Source organism: Cibotium barometz, chromosome 65, assembly GCF_041138505.1.
Source record: "Cibotium barometz isolate CiBa-2024 chromosome 65, ASM4113850v1, whole genome shotgun sequence".
Classification (NCBI taxonomy): Eukaryota; Viridiplantae; Streptophyta; class Polypodiopsida; order Cyatheales; family Cibotiaceae; genus Cibotium; species Cibotium barometz.
The window spans coordinates 13768816-13792736 of NC_141110.1; the positions used below are offsets into that span (position 1 = coordinate 13768816).

The following is a 23921-nucleotide window of genomic DNA, read 5'->3' on the forward strand; positions in this document are numbered from 1 at the left end:
CTCTTGGACACACTAAAAAATATATATAAATTAATAAGTTAAACTATTGACCAGTGTAAGTAAACTTTTCAATAAGAGGAAACTACTCACTAGGGATCATACACAAAAATAAATAAATTGATAAGTTAAACTATTGACCATTATAAGTAAACTTTTCAATAAGAGGAGAGCATGATCAAAGCAAATCCAAGAGTGTCACCAATCACTAGTACCGTTAGCATCCATTCGATCCACAATGTTCACCGTTGAACCTGGCCATCTTAAATATGAATCATTTCTCATGTGAGTTCTGAGCTTATAAGGGGAAAAGACTACCATGTAAGAACTCAAAATGACTTTTTCTCTTTAGTTCCAAGATTGCTTCTATCCTGGGATCCTAGACAACTAATCTTTCAACTCTCTATGACCATTTGCTTTAGCCAGGCTGCACAAATATACTTATTCATCATAAACATCAAATTTTAAAATATCTTACTATACTACATAAAAGTACTGGGAATCACTTACTTGCTAAGCTTCAATAATCCTTGGATCTCTTGTGCCATCTCATAAAATTCTTTCTCAGACATGAGTTCTCCCATATTGGGTTCAGATTATTATACGACTATGTAATACAGATAGAGTGATGCTTCCTAATGACAATGTGTACACAGAGTATGTCATGACCAATCAAAGAAAATACTTTAGAAAGGCTTTCAAGACTCATCAAGGAAGCATAAGATTCAACAATGACATTGAGCATCAGCTCAGTCTTCATCACAAGTCTACACAACATGTTATTTACAAGTTACCTTCTTCCCATTTGCTTCTTGACTTATTAAATTAATCATTATAGACTCATTTCAAAATTAGCTTATGTAATAAGCAGGTGGTTTCTAAAGCTTGTGAGCATGGGTTCACTTGAGAGTGAGTCTCCTCTTTGCAACCATATGGGCTTGTAATGACACACCCTCATATATATATATATGAAGACTTGCAGTTGGGAAGAGTAAGTGTGTGCCTTCGAGTTGGACTATTTCTAGTATTGAGAGGGATCATTTCCCATGGTGGTTGGACATGGAAAAAATTTTAGCTCCAAGATGAAGAGATGGATCTTTATCAAAACGACATAAGTTTGTATTACTTTTGCGAGCACAAGGGTTGTTGCAAGATCAGGGTATCCAGTTTTATCCAGTTTATGCTGGACTGGGACATAGCTTGGAGAGCAAATTTTGGGGGCAAGGTACTTAAAATTAGATCAAGCAAATAATAGAAAATACGCTTGCCCTTAAATTAAACTAATATAACTTAAATTAATATAAATTAGTCTAATTAATCAAAATTAATCAAAAATATGATGAAATGATAAACAAATGATCTTTCCATACTTAGAGTGATCCAATTTATTTTTCCATAGATGCACCATTACAAGTACACTAGTCCCTATAGGTTTTAGATGATTCACATCAAAAATGTAAATATTAATAATTAGATTATTAATATTTACAGGCCTTCTGATAGTCTGGAAGAATTTTGAAAAAGAGATCATTAAAAATCCAACCATTGGATTTGCAATTTTTACTAACCACCACATTCTAATAATGTCTCAATATCTACCCACTCTTTTGATCTACAAGATTGAGGATTTTAAGTGGTAGCTATTGTGGGTACAAAAAGAGGCGTATATTATAACACTTTAGAGACCTTGAAATATTTAAAGAAAATAGACAAATATCTTAAAATATTCTCGAAAAATCAAGTTAAGCTCCATATTATGTGAAGATCTAAGGTACAAAGTGGGAATCTTATATGAGTTTATATGTAAAAGATATTAGCATTTTATGGAATCAGTTCAAATTTGGGACAGGGTGTATACATTGACTTTGTACCTAAGAAAATGAGGACTTTTGACCATCTAATGCTTAATCAAATTATGCAACTATATTTTCAACTTTGAATATGATGTTTCAACAAAAGAACTTAAAACGAAATTCTTTCATTTACTAGGAGAGATTAGCCACTAAAGGTAAACAAATGCCTATTTTTTTACTGTTTACAGGGTGCCTGAGTGGACAAAACTGGGCACCCTGATCTTGCAACCACCCACAACCTTAGATTACAGACGAGGTAAGTGAGAGTCAATAATCTTTTATGTGTTTTCATATAATTAAATGATGAAACATGTATTTGTATTTCGTATGTGTGTCGTTTGTTTAAAATACTCCCATTGCATCCCCATGCGCAGTCTATTGCATTGACGGCCACACAACTCAGGCCACTTGTGATCATAGGGCGACAACTTGTAGAATAGGCTTTGTAGGCAAGCAAGAGGTAAGTGACACAAGCAGGGATTAGTAGCATCAGTGGAGATGAAACTTTGAGAATTGGAGATCCTATTGTTATGGAAATGAGAATTATAGAATTATTTGATATTTTATGTGATATTTATGGTACGCTCATTCGTCACTTGGTCGTGACTGGCTACGTGCAAGAGCATGGAGCAGTGGTCGCATCGTGTTGGACGAATAAGCGAGATTTAATGTGTCTTATATTTTTGGTGAGCAGATCAGTGCATGGAGTAATGTGGGTGGTGCGACGGATTTTGGTCGGTGCACAACCGTCGTATTTTGATGTGCGATGAAAGTTACCCGTCCATAGTTTCATTTAATTAAATTGCTACAATTTTAATGTAAATAGACTAGCTTGGGGACCAAGTTACTTTTTGATATTAATGGCCCAAAGTAGAATGTATCAAGCTATATTTGTGAACACTTGCTTTTTGCTAATACATAAATACATGCGTGAGGAAGAAGCGTGTTTCTACATAGTTTTTTTTTAATGCAAAGAAATTTATATTAAGTATCAAAAAAGATACAGCACCCTAAGGTGAACACTGGAGCTTATGGACTTTCCTAAGCAGTAGATCCACAGTAGCTTTAATCTTCCCTCTCTCCCTAGTCCTTGCTAATACAAGACCTTCTACCACTAGATTCCTTACTCTCCCTATGGAGCTATAGTCACAGCTGGATCCCCTGTGTAGTATAGCATTCCTAGATTCCCATATCCTGCTTAGTATCAAGCCTCTCAGTGTTTGCCACACTTGATATATGGCAGGGTTCATCCTGCCCTTTGCATCCAATGACTGCTTGCGTGTTTCTACATAGTTACTTTATTTATCTTCTTCTTGTTTATTTGAATAGCATGAAGCTATGGTTATGGAAGAATTTTGACAGCATTGGTATAAGAGCTAGAGCTCAGACTCTATTGGTTAGCTTGTCACATCTTACATCATAGAGCGGTCTCTTCCCTTACTTCAAGAGAAGCTTTTTAACCACTGGTCTTTCTCTCTTCCTTGAAGCCTTTTATTTCATCTATACGCTTAAGCGTATACTACAGCATGGAGTGCAGACCATACACATAAGCAACCGCACGGCTAACACTAACATCAACGTCGATGCACACGCAAGCATCCCACATGAAACTCTACTCTCTCTCTCTCTCTCTCTCTCTCTCTCTCAACGAACGCACAATACCGCGCGTACATCTAGAGAGCCCAGCCGTATCATGGCTGTCATAGTCCACATAGCAGCCGTGACAACCAGCAGCAGAAGAAGCTCGTGACCCTAGCGGATGCGGGCAACATCAAGAGGCGCCTTATAACCAGCGCTACAACACCCGTCCACGAGGCGCTGACGAGTTTAAAAGAAATATTTTTATTTTTTTTTATTTTAAAAAAACGGCTTTTCTCTCTCCTTCTCTTCCACGCAGCAGGCAGCTTCTCTCCCTAGGGTGGCTTCCATATCTCTTCAAATCCGGCCCGATCGGAGCGCACAGATCTGATCAGCACGGTTGAAAAGCCCCTTGGGTGCTCTCCTTCTGCGTCTCTAGCCACCATCATCTCCTTCCCCTAGTCGACAGCCCTCAGCAAAAAGCGTTCACTATTCTTCAATAAAGCTTTTTACTTAAAGGATTCTAAAACCTTTAATTAAAAGCTTTTTGGTATGTAAATAGATATATATTGATTGTGATCTCATAAAGTCATAAGTACGAGGGAGAAACGACTTCTTAAAATTCATGCTAAAATTACCATCTAATTTTGTTTTTCTCTCTCATGATTTAATCATAACTAACTCACTAATCTTTCAATTTTTGTCAAGTTTTAGATTAAGATTTTACAGGCTTCATGGCTTGAAGAGCATCGATCACTTTTAGCGACTTTTTATTGAAGGTTGCTGAACTAAAGACATGTCCAGACTCCAAGAAGAAGTATATAAGTTATTTTTGTGTTGTAATTCTTTTGTTATTGGGTTTGTTTTATTTTTTTGCTCCATTCTCGGATGGGAAACATCTTTTCTTGTCGGAGGCTTGTTTTCTTCTTCTTCAAGCTCGACTTGGCAACAACAGATTACCCGTTTAAGGTAACTTTCTTATTATAGTAACTTCTTGATTTAGAATATATATATATATATATATATATATATATATATATAAGCTACCTTTTGAGGAGGATAATTCTCGTTTCGATAAGTACATCGGATTGTTATTAATTGACATTTGCAACATATCTTAAATATTTTACAAATGTAATCTTCTTTGAACTTTTGTAGCACATAAGTAGTGTCTCTTGGGAAAATTTTATAATTAACCCTAAGAAAGTTTGTAATTTCGAGTAGACCCTAAGAAAGTCCAGACCATTCAAGACTAGCCTACTCCTAAAAACACCCATGAAGTTAGATCTTTTCTAGGTCTAGCAAGTTTTTACCGTAAAGAACTTCTTGCTCATTTCTCTCCCATTGACTATCTTGCTTTGCAAGAAGATAGTTTCGATGGGGTGACTGAAATGGATCTAGAGTAAAATATGGAATCAAACACATCAAAGCAAGAATCTAGCATGCCTTGAGCTCATTGAAACTCTTGTCGGCAATGGGATCCCAAAAGAAAGCTTCTCTCTTAAGTAGATCGGTAAGAGGTGCCGCAATTGATGCATAGTGCTCCATAAATCTTCTATAGAAAGAAGATAGACCCAAAAATCCTCTCAATTGAGTTGTATTAATAGGGATTGGCCACTCTTTAACACATGCCACCTTCTTTGGATCAGCCCTAATGCCATTTTCTCCCACCAAGTGTCCAAGGTATTCAACCTCATTCATCATGAAAGTGCACTTGGTCTCCTTTGCAAACAATCTATGCTCCCTCATGACCTCAAAAACTTGCTTCACATGTACCAAATGCTCTTCTTTGCTCTTGCTATAGACCAATATGTCATCAAAGAACACAAGTACAAATTTCAACAAGAAAGGAGCCAACACCCTATTCATGAGTGCTTGGAAGGTGGCCGAGGCATTCGTGAGACCAAAAGGCATAACCATGAAATGAAACAATCCTCTTTCGGTCCTAAATGCCATCTTCTCTTCATCACCCTCCTTCATCATTATTTGATGGTATCCCGATCTCAAGTCAATCTTGGTGAAGAGCTTTGCCCCTTTTAGCTCATCAAGAAGATCATTGATGCGAGGTATGGGGTATCTATTCTTGATGGTTACCTTATTCAAATCACGGTAATCTATGCACATACGAAAGGAACCATCCTTCTTCTTCACCAATAGAACGGGAGATGCAAACGGAGATTGTGAGGGTTGAATGAGACCCATAGAAAGCAATTCTTGCACTTGCTTTGCCACTTCTTCCCTTTCCACCTTTGACAACTGGTAAGGAGGTTTGTTCACAACCTTTGCATTCGGCTCAAGTACAATGGCATGGTCGATTTCCCTCTTTGGTGGCAAACTCTTTGGCACTTGGAAAATGTCCTCATAATTCTTGCACTTGCTTTGCCACTTCTTCCCTTTCCACCTTTGACAACCGGTAAGGAGGTTTGTTCACAACCTTTGCATTCGGCTCAAGTACAATGGCATGGTTGATTTCCCTCTTTGGTGGCAAACTCTTTGGCACTTGGAAAATGTCCTCATAATCCTTGAGAAGAGCTGCCATATCCTTGTCTATGTGCTGTCCATTGCTATCCATCCCTTCTTGAGTGACATGCAACACATAGACTGTACCAAGAGTTTTGAGTTCCTTCTTGAGTCTCTTTGTAGTGATCAAAGAAAGCTCTTTTGGTGTATTTCCAGCCAATACCACAAGCTGTCCATCATGTGAAAAGCTCATAACACCTAGTTGAAGGTTCATGTGAAAATCACCAAGAGAAGCCAACCAATCACATCCCATAATCACATCAATGGGCCCCATGTCCAATACTACCAAGTCACCTTCCCAAGCATATGAAGAGGATAAACTCACTCTTGTTGAAGGGAAAAACAAATTGGCTTTTTCATTCACTCCATTTGCTACTTGTACTTGGAAGGTTATGGGTAGCTCCGTCGGAGCTAGTTTGAGAGAGTTAAGGGATTTGGAGTTCACAAAACTATGAGTACTCCCTGAATCCACTAAGATGTGTGTAACTCTCGCATTAATGGTGCCCACCAACCTCAAGGTGTTCAGACTCTTGCAACCCGCCAAAAGCTCTTGTGAAATGGAACATACATGGGCTGCATTTTCTGCATTTCCTGCATCTTTTAGCATATTGTCCCTCAAAATGCATATTGTCCCTCAAAATGCATCTTTTAGCATATTGTCCCTCAAAATGCATGCATGATCTCTTCCACCGGGGTCAAAAGGAAACTCATCCTCTTCTTTGACAAAAGAATGACCCTCCAAGTCTTCTTCATGTGTCTCCTCGCTGCAATCTTCAAACTCTTCCACATCATGAGATGACTTGGAATCATCATCCTCATCCATAATGATCATAGTAGCCACCACTTTCTTTGATTTGCAAATGTGCCCGGGTGACTACTTCTCTTTGCATTTAAAACATAGGTCTTTGCTCCTCAATTCCTCAATCTTAGGATCATCCATCTGTTGAGTCTTCTTGAATCGTTGAGGAGGCTTCTTGACAAACCCATTGCTCTTCTTAGCATCATTTGGGGACTGTCCACTTCCAAAAGATGTATGGAATTTGAGAGTGTAAGTGGATGTAGAAGAAAGTAGACTTTTTCCCACATTTGAAGAAGTGTGAAATGGCTTATGAAAAGGTACATTGGGCTGAACCTTCTTATACTTTGGCTCATATAGCTCCGCCAACCTCATAGCCTCTTTGATAGTGCTTGGTCTTTGTGCCGAGACATCCGCTTTGATGTATGAATCTAGACCATGCACAAACTTCTTCAATCGCATGCCTTCATTGAGTCCCTCCACAAACATAGAGAGCTTCATGAACCTCTTGATGTACTCCCTAACCGACATGCCCTTTTGTGTGAGTTCATACCATTCTTCATGGTATCGGTCAAGAACCAAAGGCGACACAAATGTCATATTCATTTCATGCTTGAGTTCTTCCCAAGTATGTGGCATAACTCCTTCCTTGAGCATATGTCTCCACCATTGATGTGCATATAGTCTTCCAAATGCAAGGATCCAAAATGCACTTTGTCCCTTTCACCCTTCGGATAGAGCTGAAAGTATGTATCCAACTTATTCATCCATTCTTCCAACTCATGTGGGGCCATCACCCTTGAACTTAGAGAGTGAAATCTTGTCCTTTACATCCTTTGACACGGTTGACGATGCGTTCTCATGATGGTGCGAGGGCTTGTGCTTTTGCATTTGCACAAAAGATCCAAGGAATTGTGGAAAATCCTTGTACTCCCTCTTGAGGAAATTTGGCATTTCCATCCACCTATCATGAGCTTCTCTTTGTCTCTCAATGAATGACATATGTTCCCAATCAAGCTCAACCACATCATCCATATCATACACCTCCTCTTCAAGCATGGAGAACTAATTTGCTTTGGGATGCAAAGGTACTCTCCTCGGATCCCCAAGATTTGACTCCTCATGTCTGAATGTAGGTGCATGTTGCTTTCCATCCAATCGAGAAGAACCCGCTTGGAATGTAGTAGGCTTCATCTCCCGCATAGAAGGCTTTCTAGCATCCGCCCCATGAATCCAAAAAGTGACATTCTTGGTGGAATGCTCATGTGTTACCTTGGGAGAAACCTCTTGTACCATGGGTAGCTTGCCTTCCCTACGGCCTTCAAAAGCTGTCCCAAATTGCTTGCCTTCATGTAAAGCACCATGACCATTATCATAGGAAGGTTGGCTCATTGGTCGAGCGACCCTCTCTTCCAAAACTTCCATCCTTGTAGCCAAAGTGTCAAGCCTACCATTGACTTCCACCCTTGTAGCCATCGTGTCCATCTTAGCATTCATTTCCATCAGCATTTGCATGATCGAATCGATGGGGATGGTATGCGAAGATTGTGGGGTGTGCTTATGGGCACTTCCGACATTCAACTCCTCATTCCCTTCTCTTGAAGTATGCCCAAAAGTATCCCCTTCTCTTGAAGTGTGCCCAAGAGTATCCTCCGGAGCATCCAAAATTCCTTGTTCCATCATTGCCTCTTCACCCTCTACCTCGTCGGAAGCCAAAGTGTTGCGCCTCGGTCGCCCTTTTGGCTTCGGCCCCATGGAAACCTTCGGTTTTAGAAATTTGGCTCTAAATTGAGGTAGGGATGTCCGATTGAAGTGATCTAAAGCTTGTTGGAGAGATAATGAAGTGTACTAGACCACTATGCAAACACTCGTAAGAGATGAGGTGTGCTACTATTCTCTGTTTTAGGGTTTACAGGGTTATAGGCTGAAACGATATTTTGGGTATAACTTGAGCTAGAGATATCCAAATGCAAAACTTTTTAGCTCAAATCGAAGCCTTCGATGATTACTACAAGCTTATGTAATTAGATCTAGAAGACCTTCAAATTCCTGTGACTGAATTAGGGTTTACTATTTCTCCAAAAACCCTAAATTCTACCCTAAAGAAATATCGAAATGCGGAGGTTAAGGGCTCGTTGGGTAGCTCTAAGGAAGCACTAAGAGCTCATATGGTCCCTTTTAATTCAATCCAAAAGGGTTGGGACTGAATTAGGGTTTTTGTGAATCTGCAGATTCTTGCCAAAGTGACCCTTTTTGTGCCCAATTGATCCTTGTTTGCTCCCAAACCAATGTCAACACCTTCCGCACCTCATTGGCATCCCAAGGTCTGCAAATTATGCTCCACAAGCTTCAATTGTCCATGTATGACCAGAAATTTGAGAAAATTTTGACAGTCTCCTTTGTTTTAGGAGCTAAATCTCAATTTTTCTCAAGTAACAATGCAAAATCCATAATCCTCTTATCAATTCCCATGAGATGTCCATATTAAGGCGTCATTGCCATGTACATAAACCAAGAGGATCATCGGTGTAGCGCGTTGAAGCTTGCCGATCTCCCGGCCAAGCTCTTCTCACCCCCGTACCTAGTTCGAACCAAGGCACGGGTTGAGGCCAAGTCTTCACCTCCACACCTAATCCTCCACCGTACCGCTTTACCACGGCACTCATGGCCCGGTGGATTCAAGCCATGCTCCTCCCCCAGGCCTCTCCGCCAAGACCCAGGGTACCCTCACCAACATATCTAGTTGCTGGAAATTGAAGTGAGTGTAAACAATTGTGAGGTGCATATAGCTTGAATATGAAAATGAGGTGGATCACTTACAAGGATGTGGCATGACTCATGCCCATTACAATATACTCATAAACCATTATGCATGAACTCATGCTTATCCATATAGCTCCAAATGTCCACCATTCATCCAAAGATCCAACATCAATCAATAAGCACAAGTGAGGTAATACCATATACCAATGACATCAATATCCAATTGGTATCACTCCCAAAAGCGTTGTCCACTCCATGCATGTGGCTCAATCAATGCATCCAAGCATATGCATTCCTTCATCCATTTATGCATGGACTCATCAAAGAATCTTGCATTTGTCTCACAAATGGCCACATGACATCCAAATGGGTGTGATTAAAGAAAGATGTGAGCAATAAGAGCATGTAATCACTTTCACAAATGGCCACATGATAGCCAAATGGGTGTAATTAAAGAAAGATGTGAGCAAAAAGAGCATGTAATCACTTTCCAATGGATCATGAGTTATGTAGGAATGTTAAAATGCTGTAAATTAGGGTTTTCTTTCATGAATAATCCCAATTTGTCCATAGCATGAGGATTAATCACCAATGCTTGAGAAAATGGCCATAGCAACTCACCAATGGTATTCCAAAAGCTTCAATGGTTGGATTGTTGCTTGATAGAGCTTCCAATGGAACCAAATCTTGAAGATTTTTGCAATTTCTGAGGGCTGCTCAAACCTCCTCCACTCCCGAGTCTCCAATAGAAATGAAGAACTCTCCAAAATCCACAAGAAAGATGCCAAACATCTTGGCTAACAACCAAATGGAAGAAATGCAATGTAATAGAGCTTACTCTTGTGATTTTTGGGCCGTGAGGAAGTGTGGGAAAAACGGTGCTCACAACGCCAAGCTTCATGAGTCAAGAAAGAAGCAAACTCAACTCCATTGGCCATAGGATAGCAATATGAAAGCATTTTCAGCCATTTAGAGTGAGCAGAGATGGACAATGGTGAGCTATGTGAGAGAGATTAGGGTTTGGAGCAAAGGGAAGGAAGAGGGAAAAAAATTTCAAAAATTTCCAGAAATTTGCATGTACATTGGTACTCTGTGTTCCTCTCCTCAAGATCAACAAAAGCCCTAGAAAATGGGAGCAAAACGGGGGAAAGATGAGAAGTAATGGCTATAGAAAGCTTGGAAAAGAAGCACAAAAGATAAACGTGATTAACAGAGAGATTAAAAGATGATTAATTTAATTTTTTTTTAATTTTTATACCTCGCCCCAAAATTTTGATCCAAGGTATCCAAATTAGGTCCAATTGAGCTAAATCTCCATGAAATCACATGAAATCACATGAAATGATGCCTCCCCTCCACTAATCTCCAAAGATTAAGTAGAAATTAAGCAAGATTAAGCCAAAACTCCAAGAAATCAAGAGAAAATTCAGAAAATTATCAAGAAAATGACTAATCTCATATCCAAAACCTTGATAATGGATCAAAATCAAGGCTCTGATACCAAATGAAATGGATCTAGAGTAAAATATGGAATCAAACACATCAAAGCAAGAATCTAGCATCCATTAATAATGAGATTCTATGTTGTTACTTCTGATGGTCAGGTTGTTGTTTCTCCCCCTTCTATAATACTCTTCCACGTCCTAGGGATGGCTATAAAGCGAGCACGAGTGAGCAAGCATATTTCTATTTTAAAATTGTGGGAGCGAGTAGATTTAAGTTTTACAATTACATTCTTTCAAGAAGTGCCTAGATAGGTGAGATTACAGTAATAGATGAAAGAGCTTTTCATGGCAATCTTTCGGCTCTCATGCATTTTTCATTATTTCTTTGTTAGGGCTGCAAGGCTACTGGCCATTAAACTTGGCGATCTTTATTGATTTCTACCTTGGCTTGATGAGGAGCAACATAGAGGTGCAGCATGCACAAGTCATACGATGTTTGGTGGCTGATTCATGCCTCCGATGAGGTAAACTATGTGTGCCAACGCTCACCAAAATTTAAATTAATTGTGAATTTGTTAAATTGATTCACAAACCATGTATGGAGTTTGTGGAATAGCAGATGATTAAATGAAGTTATAGAAAATAACAATATTGAGAATATCTTCACAAAAAAAACAAGTTTAAGACTGCAAATCTACACTAACACCGAAAGTCATTTCAATAATAACACTAGCATGCAAAGTAGCATGCATAGAAAACACCCTTTTAACAATCTACATTAACAAAATTGAGATAATGTCTATAATATTTGAAGCTCCACCACCAAGAGTAAGCATGGCAAATGTCTACAATAGCCAAACAGAGATAATGTCCATAATGTTCAATGCTCTAAGTGTAAGAGTAGGTTCTAAATATAAATAAACAAACACAAGAACCAAAACATGTAACAATGTTTCAAACAAGAAAGCGTCATTGGCGTTCGTTGTTAAAGAGAAAAATGTATTTGGATGCACATTAGTGGTTACTTAAGCTTAAAAGTACTTATGATCTTGGCTTCGAGTATGCACTCATCCTTCTCTAACAATATCACATTGCAATCCGTATACGCTGCTTCAAGAGCAAGTGTCCTAGTCCTAGTGAACAAATCTACAACAATATCTCCAGCCTTGCTGAACAATGAAACAATATACTTGCATAACTTCAGCCTATGTGGCAACAACCTCTCCAAGTAGAGCCCTTTTTTAAAACTAGTTCTTCAAGGGGAACTTTGATGATTCAAAAAAATATTATTCAAAATCAAACTACATGACGAACATAAAGATAATGATAACTTGATGAATATTAAGGTAATTAAAGGTAAATACATACAGATCATGAATGAGTTCATGCTCCACATCAAGTTTCTCTCTAAGGTTCACTATGAATTAAGAATACATTTTTCGGTGAAGGAGAGTGTACAAATGTAGTTAGGATAAGACATGTCACCTGTGTTACATTTGTTAAGATAATGAAAATAAAGTTTTATTACCATTATATATAATAAGATTTTTGTAAAGAGGTTACCTTTGACATTAGTCTCTTTTTCCTTCCCACCAGTGGTGTACATGCCATACTTGGCGATGCACCACCCCAAAACCCTAAATTGAGGCACAATGCTCAACCTTTGTAACCTTCTCTATCCTGTATAGGCATGTAAAGAAGCCAGAATTAGAGAGACAAAAGTTGAAAAAATTAAAGGCTAAGGCATATAGATTATCATCAACTTTATTCTAATATGGAATCTTATTTATGGAATAACCCTCCACTACAATGTCAGTGGGAAGTCACCAAAAATTAGCTTAACACAACGATCCACCATCTTCTCTTTCATCTTGCCTTTATTATAAATTATGATTAAAGCTTCCATAACTCCAGTCATGATGGTAGACGATTGTTTTCAACTCTGAACATCCAATGCAAGATTTACAATGCTTATATTAAAGGAAAATATAGTTCTTGTCATAATTTTAAATGTTAAGATGGCTTCATCTTATAGGGATATCCATTGTGATATATGTGGCAAGTCTACTCACCTTTTTGGTTGCAAAATGTCTTTTATAGGTGCTGGCAAAATTCATGCTATTCAAATAAACAAGAAGAAGATAAATAAAGTAACTATGCACGACAAAGTAACTATGCACGACAAAGTAACTATGCACGACAAAATGTCTTTTATAGGTGCTGTCAAAATTCATGCTATTCAAATAAACAAGAAGAAGATAAATAAAGTAACTATGCACGACAAAGAGAGTGGGTTCAACCTCCCCTCATGCATGAGTGAGTACACTTCCTCATGCATGTATTTATGTATTAGTAAAAAGCAAGTGCTCATAAATATAGCTTGATACATTCCACTTTGGGCCATTAATATCAAAAAGTAACTTGGTCCCCAAGCTAGTCTATTTACATTAAACTTGTAGCAATTTAATTAAATGAAACTATGGGCGAGCGACCATCATCGCACATCAAAATATGAGGGCCGCGCACCGGCCAAAATCCATCGCACCCACACTACTCCATGCACTGATCTGCTCACCAAAAACACAAGACACATTAAATCTCGCTTATCCGCCCAACATGATGCGACCACTACTCCACGCTCTCGCACGTAGCTTGTCACAACCATGTGGCAAATGAGCCTACCATAAATATCACATAAAATATCAAATAATTCCATAATTTTCATTTACATAACATACCACAGGGTTAAAAAGCAACTGTCCTCGGTTGTGTGAAATAAACTAAAGCAAGGGTGGCCAACCTCATGCTAACGTGCTACCTCAGTCAGCGAATCGGTCTCAGTTGTGTAAAACTGTCCTCACGCAACTGTCCTCAGTTGTGTGAAATAAACAAAAGCAAGGGTGGCCAACCTCATGCTAACGTGCTGCCTTAGTCGGCGAATTGGTACTAAATCAATGTGCTTCCTCAGTCGGCGAATCGGCACTAAATCAACGTGCTGCCTTAGTCAGTGAATCGGCACTAAAGTAGCAGTTGTGTGAAATAAACAAAAGCAAGGGTGGCCAACCTCATGCTAACGTGCTGCCTCAGTCGGCGAATTGGTACTAAATCAATGTGCTTCCTCAGTCGGCGAATCGGCACTAAATCAACGTGCTGCCTTAGTCGGTGAATCGGCACTAAAGTAATGTGCTGCCTCAGTCTCATCGGCGAATTGGCACTAAATGAATGTGTTGCCTCAGTCGATGAATCGGCACTAAATGAATGTGTTGCCTCAGTCGGTGAATCGGCACTAAAGTAATGTGTTGCCTCAGTCGGCAAATCAACATTAAATTAATGTGCTCCCTCAGTTGGCGAATCAGCACCAAAACATGTGGAGGAATTATGACACTGTCTCAGTCGACAAATCAGTGTCCATGAAAGAATCAATGTGAATGTGAGTGGTATGCCAGAATCAAGTGTTGGTAGTGCAGGGTAAGCGATGTTTCACGAATCCACTATGATTCCTTAATAGAATGATTCTTATACTTCACCAAGTAACGATAATACACAGTGCCGGTACAGGTGGTTGTCTGGTCATGGTCTATAATACTTTCAGGTACTAGAACTTCAGAGTTATCCTCGAGGAGAGGAGGGTTATCAATAATAGGATTAACAGGAGTGGGGCCTTTAAAGGGTCTCAATAAAGTGAGTGGGAATGAGTTATGTATCTTCAAGTGAGTGGGAATGAGTTATGTATCTTCCAGTGAGTGGGAATGCCCAAACGGAATGCATTTTCATTAATTTGTTGGATATTAAAGATTGGGTCAACAAGTGCTTGATAGCTTGTTGATCCGTCTTTATTAGTATCTTAGATCCCATGAGATAATTCTTCCATACATTGAGGGCATGGACAACAACCAAAAATTCCTTGTCATAGGTATTATACGTGGCCTCATTGGGTTTGAGCTTGCGGCTCTCATAAGATTTGGGATGGTCATCTTGCATGAGGACTGCGCCTATGCCAGATTCACTAGCATCTATGAGACGACTAGAAAGAAAGGACGGTCAAAGTCTGGGAGGAGTTATAGGACAGGTACATGGGTCAATAAGTACTTCAAGGTTTAGAAGGACTTTTGTTGATTGTCACTGTCATGAACCATAGAGCTTGATTTCCACATGTACATAGGGGCCCATGGGCAATAGGAGAAAGTGACTATAAATAGGGCTTGGGGGACATTGGTAGGATCTTTTGACACTTTTACTAATTTTGGTCATCTTGTACCTTTGGCCTCCTTCTATGGAGATTTGGCCTTCCATGGTCATCCTCTTGGTGAGAGGTTAAACACACTTAGGCTATTTGTGCATCTTCTCTTGCTACATGTACTTATAGATTCTCTCTCTTGTATATTTATGTGATGAGCCATTTGATTAGCAGAAGAGAAGGATGAGCAACAATAGAGGAGGAAGAGCATAGGAGTAGGTGGAGGAACGACAATAAAGGGGGAGGAGCCCCAGTAGCCATGGAAGGAGTAGCAACAGAGGGGAAGCATCGAGAGGAGGAGAAGGGGCAGGGAAGAGGGAATCATGAGCCAGAGGACCAAGAGTAGGAAGTGAGGGGCAGGGAAGAGCCTCCAAGATAAGTTTCTAGAGAAGTAGTAGGAGGAGGAGCAAAGGAGGAGTACCAAAGGGGGAGGGAAAGGAACGCAATGTCTTGTAGAAGAGGAGAGGCAACATCAACATAGTCCATGACGTGTATGGTATGTCAATATGGTATGTCCATGACGTGTATGGTATGCCAGTCTGGTATGTCCATGTTGTGTGCGGTTGTGTAAGAGGATATTTGGTATGTGACACACCGAGTGAAAACAAACACTACCACATAAGCAACCCTCTAGAATATAAAGTCATCAATTGAAAAAAAACTCCAGCTCCATAAAATCAATAAAAAAAAAAAAACTAAAAAAAAAAACTAGAGCTCTACAACTTGATTTTGTTCATTGTAGAGCTCCCCCCTTGAATTGAAGGCTCTTTCGCAAGACCGAAATGGTGAGGGTGGAAGGGCAGCGCGTGCTGCTGGTGCCGTACAGGCCGGAACATGTACCCACTTACCACACGTGGATGCAGGATCCACATCTGCTGGAGGCCACGGGGTCCGAGCCCCTCACCCTCCTCGAGGAGTATGCCATGCAGCACTCTTGGACACTCGACCCCCGAAGTCAGTCCCCACCTCCCCCTCCTCTGTCTGTGTTATTCTCCCTTCTACCTTTCCGTCACTGCACAAGCTAATGGGTTGCTTTTCGCAGAGTGCACTTTCATCGTCTTAGACAAACAAAAGATAAGTGGAGAGCTTGGCTGCGAAGATTCACACGTAGCAGGTAACTAACTCTCCCGTTCAGGAGCCACATCTTTGCCTCCACATGCATAATGTGCATGCCGACTCTCATCCAGTTATATGTGTGTGTTGAGAGGGGGTGGTGGGGGACATGATTGATGAAAGATTCAACTACATAATCACACGTGAGACATGTCGGAATGGATTCTTGCCCTCCCCCTTCTCAACATGCAGCATATTACCTCACAATGTGGGTTGTGGTCAACTTAACCCCTCTATATAGGGCAAAATGCCCCTTGGTCTCCCCTCATCCCCCACCTATATTGGTGCTCCACGTTTTGCGTTTTTTCATGGTGTCAAGCCTCATCAGTTCTTGTTGCTCGGCTTCGGGCTTCACATCCAAGGGGGGTGTTGGAATGGATTCTTGCCCTCCACTTCTCACGCTGCCATGTGGCAGTCTATTATCCCACATAGTGGGTTGGGGTCAACTTAACCCCTCTACCTCCGTGCCTACCATCCCTCCCCTTCCACCTCTCTAGAGCATTCCTGTCGGCCCCCTGCAGCCCTTGATTCGGAGAGGAGACAGCCAGCAAGTACCGTTCATTGCCTGATTCATCGTTTCTCAGAGCCGGTGGAGATGACCATTGCGGCCTCACCAGTGAGGGCTCTCCCACCTGAGTCTCCAGCAAGGCCCCCGGGATCTTGGGGCATCCTGTGGATTTTAGTTTCTTTCGGTGTCTTCCAATGGAAGGGACAAACAGGTTGGAGGAGACCGTAGTCCCTATTCAGGTATGTGTAGTCTTCCGCCACTCCAGACCCTCTACGCCATAGAATGGCGCGATGATCTTCTCTTTCCCTTTGAGCGCAGCCCCCGAGACAGTGGGATCCAGAGTCGGGGGCCGCTACCATTTAGGATTAGGTAGTTGAGCTATCGCATCATCTGTAGGATCTCCGCATCACCGACATTCTTACTCATCTATGGCGTTTGGCTAGGATGGAGCTTGGTGGATCAGCCCACAGAGACCAAGGAGGGGAGATGGTGACCTCAAGCCTGGAGGTGGTGCTTTTTGTGTTCATGCATCTCTCTCGCAGTACCTCTCCCCCTTCTTACAGATATCTCCATTGTGATCGATGGAGCACGGAGTATGCATACTCTCGCTCTTGGGTAGAGTGGCAGTACATGGAGGGCACGCCCACTTGGCGCGACTTCGCACTATAACAGATTGTGACTATTCCTTGTCTAAGCCCACGCCCAAGACTCTTCGAGTGGAGGGCAGTTCCGGTAGTTCTACCTCACATAGAGATTGATATGAGGATTGTCTCATGGAATAGGGCTTAGGGGGACCTCATTGCTTTCAGGGACGAGGTGTCCTTAGAGGAGAGCTGCAGCGAGCTATGGTGGGGGGACCTATTGACATTCTTTTCCTCCACGAGTTGAGGGGCGCACCTGCTGCTGCGGGAAGATTCTACTGGCCATGAGTTAATACTTTTTGGTCTCCATCCTTCGGCCCTTCAGGGATGCAGGGAGGAGTGTCTCTCTCTGTCAGTGAGTAGCTTCTACCGTCTGTGAGTGACTGGATCAGGGGTCATAGTTCCAGGACGTGCTCAGTGGGTTACCATTCTGATTGGAGAGGATAGTGTTGGCTTTCTCAACATTTATGCCCTGAATGCGGTTGCAGGTAGGGCTATCTTTTGGAGCACTGTCCGACAGGCCCTGCCCTAGGCTGATTTTTGGTGCGTGGGCAGTGACTTCAACATGATAGAGGCAATAGAGGACAGACTTGGAGGTAGCATGGCCACAGTCTCAGGAGCGAAGTACTTTGCATGGGAGGAAATGATACTGATTCTTAGGGGACAGGACCCTTGGCATCTCCCAGAGTTTGGGCATAGCCCTGAGAGTCTTCTCTCGATCGGATAGGCGGAGCACTGGCCATAACCTCTCTCGGCTGGACAGGTTTTATGTCGACGAGTGGGCTTGCAGCTGTGGAGGCATGGTTGGTATTTTGGCAGGCACTACATTTTCAGATCATGCCGTCCCTAGAGGACCCATTGAGGCATAATAGACATGCGAGCTCCAGGATTCCAGACAGCCTCGTTCAGGACCCCGAGATTTGTAGCCGGATTGAGCAGATATGGGCAAGACTGGACTTTTCCTTGGGCTCTGCAGTGTGCACTTTGGATGATGGCCTTGGGGAGATTAGTATTTTCTTTCAAGAGGCAGCCCAGAGTAGATTGGAGGGATTTCGGGAGCAGAAGAGGAGTGTAAGGAGGGGCCTAGCCTCTTTACAGCGTCTTCAGGACAGTTCCCCAGATAGCCCGTGGATTGAGAGTCAGATCACTACCGCCTGCATGGAGATTCGGTCCATTGAGGAGAGGAGGGTGGAGTATAGATACCATGCCAGGGCTTCATTTTGGACTCAGGCCGGTGACAGAGTTACCGGAGACTTCTTTGATATAGCCGGCTCACCTAGGAGGAGAAATTGTATTCGTAGGCTACGTGGCCAGGATGGAGCTATTGTTTCTGATCCCTCGCATGTGAGAGCCATCGCCACGGATTTCTTCCGATCTCTTTCAGTGGTGTCCCATTATCCCCCCAAGTGATAGATGCGCGCGAGAGAGTCTGGAGGCACACGAGAGAGGTGGTTCTCCCCTCCCTCAGGTCTTTATTATTGACCCCTTTCACTTCAGAGGAGCTGGCAGAGGCGATGAAGGCATTACCCAGGGGCAAATGCCCGGGGGCGGATGGGCTTCCTGTTTCTTTCTTTCTTCGACATTGGGATCTCATGGAAGGTGGCCTTCGCATTGCCTTCAATGAGATTATGCTCACAGGTGCCATGCCAAAGAGGCTCACAGAGGGCTTAATACATTTGATCCTCAAGGAGGGTGGTGATAGATTGGAAATGCGGCACTGGAGACCCATCACCCTTCTAGGAACGACCTATAAGATTTTCGCCAAGGCCATCAGCAGGCGACTTCAGCCTTCTCTCCCAGACTTGATCCAGGATACTCCGACTGGTTTTGTTCAAGATCGGAGCATTCTGGACAACATCTTTACCTTCTGGGAGGTGACAGCTCCGGCCAAGATGCAACAAACAGGACATCATTGTGCTACTCCTAGACTTTGAGAAAGCTTATTGACAGGGTGGATTTTGCCCGGATTTTAGCCCGCACTCCGAGACTTGGAGGCCCGTGGCCGCAGAGTACTAGATGGATCTTCACAGAGATGCGAGCCCGTGGTTTCAGTCCTGCCTTTGAGGAGAGATTTGCAGCCAGTCTACTTCGTGCTTGGGATCATCTCAGACCAGCCCTTAGACAGATTGTTTCAGTGGCCTCAGAGGAGCAGCTTTGGCAGCCTTTGATGTGGAACCCCTTGATTCGTTTGCCCAATGGCCAGATGCTAGGGGCCCGACTGCACATCTTGGGGTGCCTTGAGCATGGGACCAGCCAGGTCTCTTGGAGATTGGATTGCACACAGGCAGTTACCTCAGGAGGAGGAGGAGAGAGGCATGATAGGGATCCGGGGTAGAAACAGGCTTAGCATCGACATCGACTCAGCTATTCCTCAAGAGTGGTTGACTCCTATTCTAGAGCTGACCCCCCCAGTGTGGCTAGGCGTGTTCACCAGACACGATATGCTTGTGGCGGTCCATGGAGCAGATGAGGACAATGGTCTGCTCACTTTTTCTATTGGATTACATGGCAGATTAGAGAGATCAGAGCACCCCTTGGAGGATTTCAGAGGCTGCACCTTGCAGAGGGTGAGGGTGATTGGTTTTTGGGCACGGGCATGGCACATAGATCCATCACCGGCCAAGGTAGCCAGGGAGAGATTTTGGCGGTTATGGATTTGGGAGTGCCGACCTCTAACGCGGTTGCATTGGGACCTTGGAGAGTGGACTTGGCATGATCCCATAGATCGGGTGGAGATTTTGGATGCCCCTTTCTTTGCATATACAGCACGGCTCGGCCGCAGGGTCCAGACGTCGCAGATAGATGGCACACCGGCAGCAGCAGCACACTGGTAGTCTCAGGGCCTATCACAGCACTTCCTTGCAGATTTCTGGAAGAGGCCTTGGGACAGCTTTTGGCCGAGGTAGATCACTCTCTTCCTTTGGCTGACGGCACACAGGAGTCTGGCGGTTGGTACTTTGTTGGCAGTCGGAGGTCGGTCAGCAGCTTGCTCGAGGTGCGGCCATCCCCAGGAGTCTCAACGACATTGCCTTTGCGATTGCCCAAAGGCTCAACAGATTTGGCAGCGGATTCTCTGCATCTTCTCTATGGACATGGCATTGACCCGGATCATCACTTGGGGTACTGTCCCTTGGGCCACCGAGGCTAGAGTGGCAAGGACTTATGAGGAGGATGGGGGAGGACCCTCCCTTCGGGTCTCCCACCATTGGATTGCAGTAGTACCAGTCAGCCCCACCGGCAGGTGTCTGGCGACCAGGTTCATGCCAGCGATGGATCATGGGAGATTTGCAGTAGCATAGTAGCCTGGCACATCTGACGTGCTAGGTGTAGCGAGGCCATCGAGGGTACCCACACTCCGCCGGCTGAGACCATTAGGAGCATATGGCTCGACATCATTCACACCCTCCGTGGTCAGTGGGGGAAGCTGCAGGGAGGTTCTGACCGCATGCGGAAGCGGTGGGAAGCCTTCTTGAGACTTTGGAGGCCTGGCCCTTTCCTCATAGATAGAGGCGGTGACCCCATTTGGCATTACTGACCACCTGTATGGTTGTTCCCCCCCCCTCCCCCTGTATGAGATAGCCTTTTCCTCATAGAGCGGCCATCCGGAGGAGAAGCATCTCTTTCTGTCATGTGCATCAAAGATGCCATGGACATTCTCAGGGTGCTGGTCGAGAAAAGGCAGCCAGATAAAGAGAATGAACCAGATAGAGTTAGGATTTGAGCACAAGAGGACAAGTGTGGACTTAGAGCAAGGCCTGGCGGGCTTCTTGACAGTGCGTTAGAAGCAAGGACAGTTGGTCGGCTGAACCAGAGGACAAGGCAGCAGTCGGCGCATCATGATCAAGGGGAAAGTATTCAGGTCGGGCAGCGCTGAAGGGATTTTATGGAATGTGGACGGGCCGACCAATAGTCGGCCAGTTGGCCAAGCCTTTGTGAAGTCCTATAAAAGGGACCATGTGCTCATCATTGAAGACATTCAGTCCTTTAGGGATTGGATCTTTAGGGGTCCAAGTAGGGACCAGGATTTTGGTGTTTATCACGCTTTTATGAAGACAGCCTAGGGCTGTAGCAAAGTACCCTTTTTGTACTATATCAATATACTGAATTTCCAGCATATCTCTCTCCCTCCTCTCCATATCTGCGTTTTGCATCAGTATGTTTCCAGGAGTGTTTAGGGCTGAAAGAAGACCCCCAGAGCTTTCGCGTGTTACATTGGTATCAGAGCTTTAGGCTCAGCAAAGCTAAACACTGATTCAGTCCCATGGTGTACAGGTCCAAGGTACAGGAAAGTACACGGATACGAAGCCCAAGGCAAGGAACACAAAATCGGGAAGAGCTCCCAGGAGATTTGTTGGTGGTGTTCCACAAAGCCAGAGGGGATGGCAGTCCTGTGAGCCAGATAGGTTCTCGGGCAACGGTCCCAAGGGAGGATTATCCTCCAAGGGTGATGAGAGAGTGCCAGACTCATTTCTCAGGAATGAAGGTCACGGCAGGAATGGATGGTGGACTAGATGGAACAGATGCATAGATCTTATTGGGAGTCAGAGTGGTTTTGGAGAACGGGCCGGGCTTTCAGAGAAAAAGGGTTGCCAAGGGATGGATGGATGACAGAGGGACTTCGGGAAAAGATTTGGGATGATGACAGTCATCCAAAAACAGGTTGGAATCCCGTCATCAAGTTTAGCAGAGGGGGATGTCATGTGCATCAAAGATGCCATGGACATTCTCAGTTGTTGGTCCAGAAAAGGCAGCGAGATAAAGAGAATGAGCCAAATAGAGTTAGGATTTGAGCACAAGAGGACAAGTGTGGACTCAGAGCAAGGCCTGGAGGGCTTCTTGACAGTGCGTTAGAAGCAAGGACAGTTGGTCGGCTGAACCAGAGGACAAGGCAGCAGCCGGCGCATCATGATCAAGGGGAAAGTATTCAGGTCGGGCAGCGCTGAAGGGATTTTATGGAATGTGGACTGGCTGACCAGCAGTCGGCCGGTTGGCCAAGCCTTTGTGAAGTCCTATAAAAGGGACCATGTGCTCATCATTGAAGACATTCAGTCCTTTAGGGGTCCAAGTAGGGACCAGGATTTTGGTGTTTATCACCCTTTTATGAAGACAGCCTAGGGCTGTAGCAAAGTACCCGTTTTGTACTATATCAATATACTGAATTTCCAGCATCTCTCTCTCTCTCTCTCTATACTATCTGCGTTTTGCATCAGTATGTTTCCAGGAGTGTTTAGGGCTGAAAGAAGACCCCCAGAGCTTCCACGTGTTACACTTTCCCTTTGATCATTTGTCTCCTGCCCTTATATGAGGTGAGGCCGTATTTAGCCGTCGTGGTTGTACTTAGCCCTTTGCGGCTGTTTTTCTTTAACTAATTGAAGGATCTTTTTCCCGGAAAAAGGGCCTATCGTGCCAAGCAGCCTATGAGGCATCTTCAAATCCCAGAATTTGAGGTGGGCAGCCTTATCGCTTGGTGCATTTGAGGTCTCATTGCAAGCAAACCATCAAGGGGGTTTGCCACCCTTCCACAAGAGGTTGAAATGGAAGAATCCATGAGAGAATGAGTAATGGTGAGGACGAAGATGTGAATGGGTAAATATTTCCCTCTCAAGTAACCCAAGCTTACCTCACCGTCAGGTCCTATACGTGATGTCCTATCCATTCCTTTGTTACAGTTTCATTAATTTTAATCTCTTTTAACCCTAGGGGAAGAACTAAAACCTTTTAACCTCATTTATCTCATAAGTCACTCTACATGGCTTGGTTTTCAGAGTGGTTCATACTACTGCGATCATTATAGTCAGTTCCACACCCTTGTTTTGCAAATGGGCTTTACTAGATTTTGTTTATCATGACAGTTATGTAATATGTATACAGCATGGAGGGAATGGCATTCTGCACCAACTCTTGTATGTTGATGATCTTGTTTCTTGTCCCATAAACAAGCAGAAGGAAGAAACAATCAAAATAGTGAGGTTCTTTCACTTCAAACAAGTGCTTTAGAAGCACTTTCAGACCCTTGGATCATAGATGTAAAAAATTGTTTGGTCGATGCCGTGGCTGTGCAGCTATGGTGGGGGATGTTAATTTGTATATGAATGATGCTGATGAGACAACTGCAGCAGAAATTGAGATCATGATTGCAGAAATAGATTGGTAAAATGCCATTATTTTGATAATGTCAAATTCGCTGTAGTAATTTAAAAGTACCCTAAACCCTCTTTTGAGAACTTGATCTTATTTGCTCACTCAATGTTTTGGAGGGGATTACTTTTTTGGAACATGCTATGGATTCAGTCGAGGAAAGGGACTTGGAAGAGAAGCTGTGCAGCTGATGATGGCTTATGCCATTGAGCACTTGAACATATCGAAGTTCCGAGCTAAGATTGGGGACATAAACCTGCCTTCTCTCCACCTGTTTCGAAGTCTGGTAAGCTGTGGCTGTTATCATTGCAATTTTTTTTTACATTGTTTGG

At 43.1% G+C, this 23921-nt stretch overlaps 1 protein-coding gene across 5 annotated transcripts in view; it reads left to right on the forward strand.

The window, feature by feature from the left end:
• Positions 1-15907: 15907 nt before the first annotated feature.
• The window catches only part of LOC147602948 (Acyl-CoA N-acyltransferases (NAT) superfamily protein), a 45821-nt gene continuing 37807 nt past the window's right edge, over positions 15908-23921 (forward strand). For 2 of the 5 annotated variants that reach the window (XM_086797127.1, XM_086797124.1), the window contains exons 1-4: positions 15913-16143; positions 16232-16303; positions 23514-23601; positions 23743-23875. In XM_086797127.1, the coding sequence (XP_086653253.1) occupies positions 15972-16143; positions 16232-16303; positions 23514-23601; positions 23743-23875 (465 nt within the window). In that variant the 5' untranslated portion in view covers positions 15913-15971. Of the gene's footprint in view, positions 16144-16231; positions 16304-23513; positions 23602-23708; positions 23876-23921 lie in introns of all 5 variants that reach the window. The other 3 variants (XM_086797128.1, XM_086797126.1, XM_086797125.1) reach the window with 3 other exon arrangements.